Raw genomic sequence first — 2,677 nt, 5'->3', positions numbered from 1 at the left:
CCAGGGATGGGGCAGCCACAACCTCCCCATTACTGACTGGGCATTTCTATTTTCAGTTGATCAACACTGTCATTCAGAGGTCTAACAATGTGTTTCCATCCCAAATGTAAAGCCAAACCATTGCAACACCTGGGCCAATAGATCTTTAAAAAGAGTAGTCACTTAGAACAGACTTTTTCATCCCTGCCTGGGGCTGTGTTTGGTGGTTTCATGATTCCTGTTTGTAAGGGATTGTAAAACCTGCTGGGATTTGAGAAGTCAAATCCGTGCACTTTTCCCCACTCCCATCTTGAGCAGTTGTTGTTGCTGGGAATCCCAGGATCTCACCAGCCCCTCCCCTGCAGGCACGGCTGCCGGACAATCATTGCCAGCAGGAACCTGCAGCGAGTGTCAGAGGTGAGTCCCTGGGCTCCTGCAGGCAGAAGGGGGAGCTGGGAACACCTGGAGATCCTTCTGCCACCTCTGGGTGGAACTGGGAGCTCTGGGAGTAGGGCAGTAGGAGAAGTGGTTCACCAGTGCTGCCCTAGCCCCTCCTGGCTCTGAGTGCTCCAGCTGGGATGGGTGCAGGTTTAGGGTGGGCTGCACCCAGTGGGGCTCAGTTCATTGTGGAAAGCTGGGGAGGGACTTGGGACAAAGGCTTGTAGTGAGAGCATGAGGGGAAGGGATCAAATCTGGAAGAGGGGAGGTTTAGATTAGCAACTCTGCTCTGGAGCCAGGCTGGGAGAGTTGGGGTGTTCAGCCTGGAGAAGAGAAGGCTCCAGGGAGACCTTAGAGCACCTTCCAGGGCCTGAAGGGGCTCCAGGAAAGCTGGGGAGGGACTTGGGACAAGGGCAGGGAGGGAGAGGACAAGGGGGAAGGGGTTAAAACTGGCAGAGGGAGATTGAGGTTGGACATGAGGAGGAAATTCTTTGCTGTGAGGGTGGTGAGAGCCTGGAACAGGTTGCCCAGGGAAGCTGTGGCTGCCCCATCCCTGGCAGTGTTGAAGGGCAGGTTGGATGGGGCTTGGAGCAACCTGGGCTGGTGGGAGGTGTCCCTGCCCATGCAGGGGTTGGATCTAGATGGTCTTCAAGGTCCCTCCCAACCCAAACCGCTCCGTGATTCTCTGACATCCCTTCCCCCACCACCCTTGAGGGTGTCTTTTCCAGGTATCACATGAGACAGCAGGGAAGTGGGCAGAGCCCAAGGTGAACCTTAAAGACCAAGACCCCCTTGCCCAAGGGTTATGTGAGAGGAATGCTGAGCTCCAAGAATGCAGTGATTTTGTGTTTGGAGATGGAGAGGAGGAGACAGGTCTGGAGATGAGTGACTTCAGGAGCTGTGTGAGGCTGTGGCTGCCCTGAGGACAGCTGGGCAGAGCAAACCACCCCCCTCTGTGTGTCTGACCCCAGCTGGAGTCTGGGTGATCACAGTTCCTGTCCCTCACTGTGCCCTGTGCCACAGCCCTGGGCTGAAAGCAGCTGGGAGGGCAAACCCTGTGGTGACCTTCACTGAGACAGAGTAAAGATCCAAATGGGTGCTTGGGAGGGAGCTGGCATGACCCAGCTGCCTCCTGGAGGGGGTTAGTGCTGTCATCTCACGTTCCCTCAAGCTCACATGCCAGAAAAACAAGTTGCAAAGCTCAGCAGCTTTACAGTCCTGGGGGGCTGGGGTCTCCTGAGGACACAGGAACTCCTGGTCAGGGCTCAGAGCTGCTCACCCCAAGGAGCCCCAGCAGGGAGGTGGAGCATTTCTGGCTGCCAGGCAGGGTTGCTGCTGAGTTTGCAGGTGCCCTGAATGCTTCATTTGCTGAGGGGACTCAGGTTCTTCCCGAGGGTCTCAGGGGTGGTTTGTGGCAGAGCTGGGGCTGCCCCACAGGCAGAGGCCCTGGCAGCTGCCACCTGCCTTGGCCCTTTTTCCCACTGACATTTTTTGGGGGAGCTAAAGGTTAATTGTGTCTGGGCTCAGGCCACAAATGCCTCGTTGGGGTCCAACCTTTGTACTTGCCCTGCAGAGATGTTGCTCAGGATGTGCTGCCTGGATGACTGGGTCATGGAGATAACCTGGGGCTGTTGTGGCCCCAGGGCCAGCCTGGCAGGAGCTTCCTCTGGCTCCCCCAGGGCTGAAGCTGGTGTGTTTGGGCAGGTCTCTCCCCTGCCTGCAGTGTTTGCTGTGTGCTGACAGGGACATGGCTTCTGCCTGACCTGGGCCCAGTTCTGGGGCCCCCAACATAAGGTCATGGAGCTCCTGGAGACAGTCCATAGGAGCCACAAAGATGATCAGAGGCTGGAGCAGCTCTGCTCTGGAGCCAGGCTGGGAGAGTTGGGGTGTTCAGGCTGGAGAAGAGAAGGCTCCAGGGAGACCTTAGAGCAGCTTCCAGGGCCTGAAGGGGCTCCAGGAAAGCTGGGGAGGGACTTGGGACAAGGGCAGGGAGGGATGGGATGAGGGGGAACGGATTAAAACCGGAAGAAGGAGATGGAGGTTGGATATGAGGAGGAAATTCTTTGGTGTGAGGGTGGTGAGAGCCTGGCCCAGGTTGCCCAGGGAAGCTGTGGCTGCCCCATCCCTGGCAGTGTTGAAGGGCAGGTTGGATGGGGCTTGGAGCAACCTGGGCTGGTGGGAGGTGTCCCTGCCCATGCAGGGGGGTGGATCTAGATGATATTGAAGGTCCATTCCAACCCAAACCAGTCTGGGATTCCAT

At 57.2% G+C, this 2,677-nt stretch overlaps 1 protein-coding gene across 1 annotated transcript in view; it reads left to right on the top strand.

Annotated features, from left to right (window-relative positions):
• Positions 1-344: 344 nt before the first annotated feature.
• The window catches only part of DECR2 (2,4-dienoyl CoA reductase 2, peroxisomal), a gene marked incomplete at its 5' end in the record, with an annotated part of 7,622 nt that continues 5,289 nt past the window's right edge, over positions 345-2,677 (top strand). The window contains one exon of the mRNA XM_010002836.1: positions 345-396. Within this exon, the coding sequence (XP_010001138.1) occupies positions 345-396 (52 nt within the window). The remainder of the gene's footprint in view (positions 397-2,677) is intronic.

This window comes from Chaetura pelagica, unplaced genomic scaffold, assembly GCF_000747805.2.
Source record: "Chaetura pelagica isolate M959 unplaced genomic scaffold, ChaPel_1.0 scaffold1201, whole genome shotgun sequence".
NCBI classification, from domain to species: domain Eukaryota; kingdom Metazoa; phylum Chordata; class Aves; order Apodiformes; family Apodidae; genus Chaetura; species Chaetura pelagica.
This window is presented reverse-complemented; position numbering and strand designations above follow the sequence as displayed.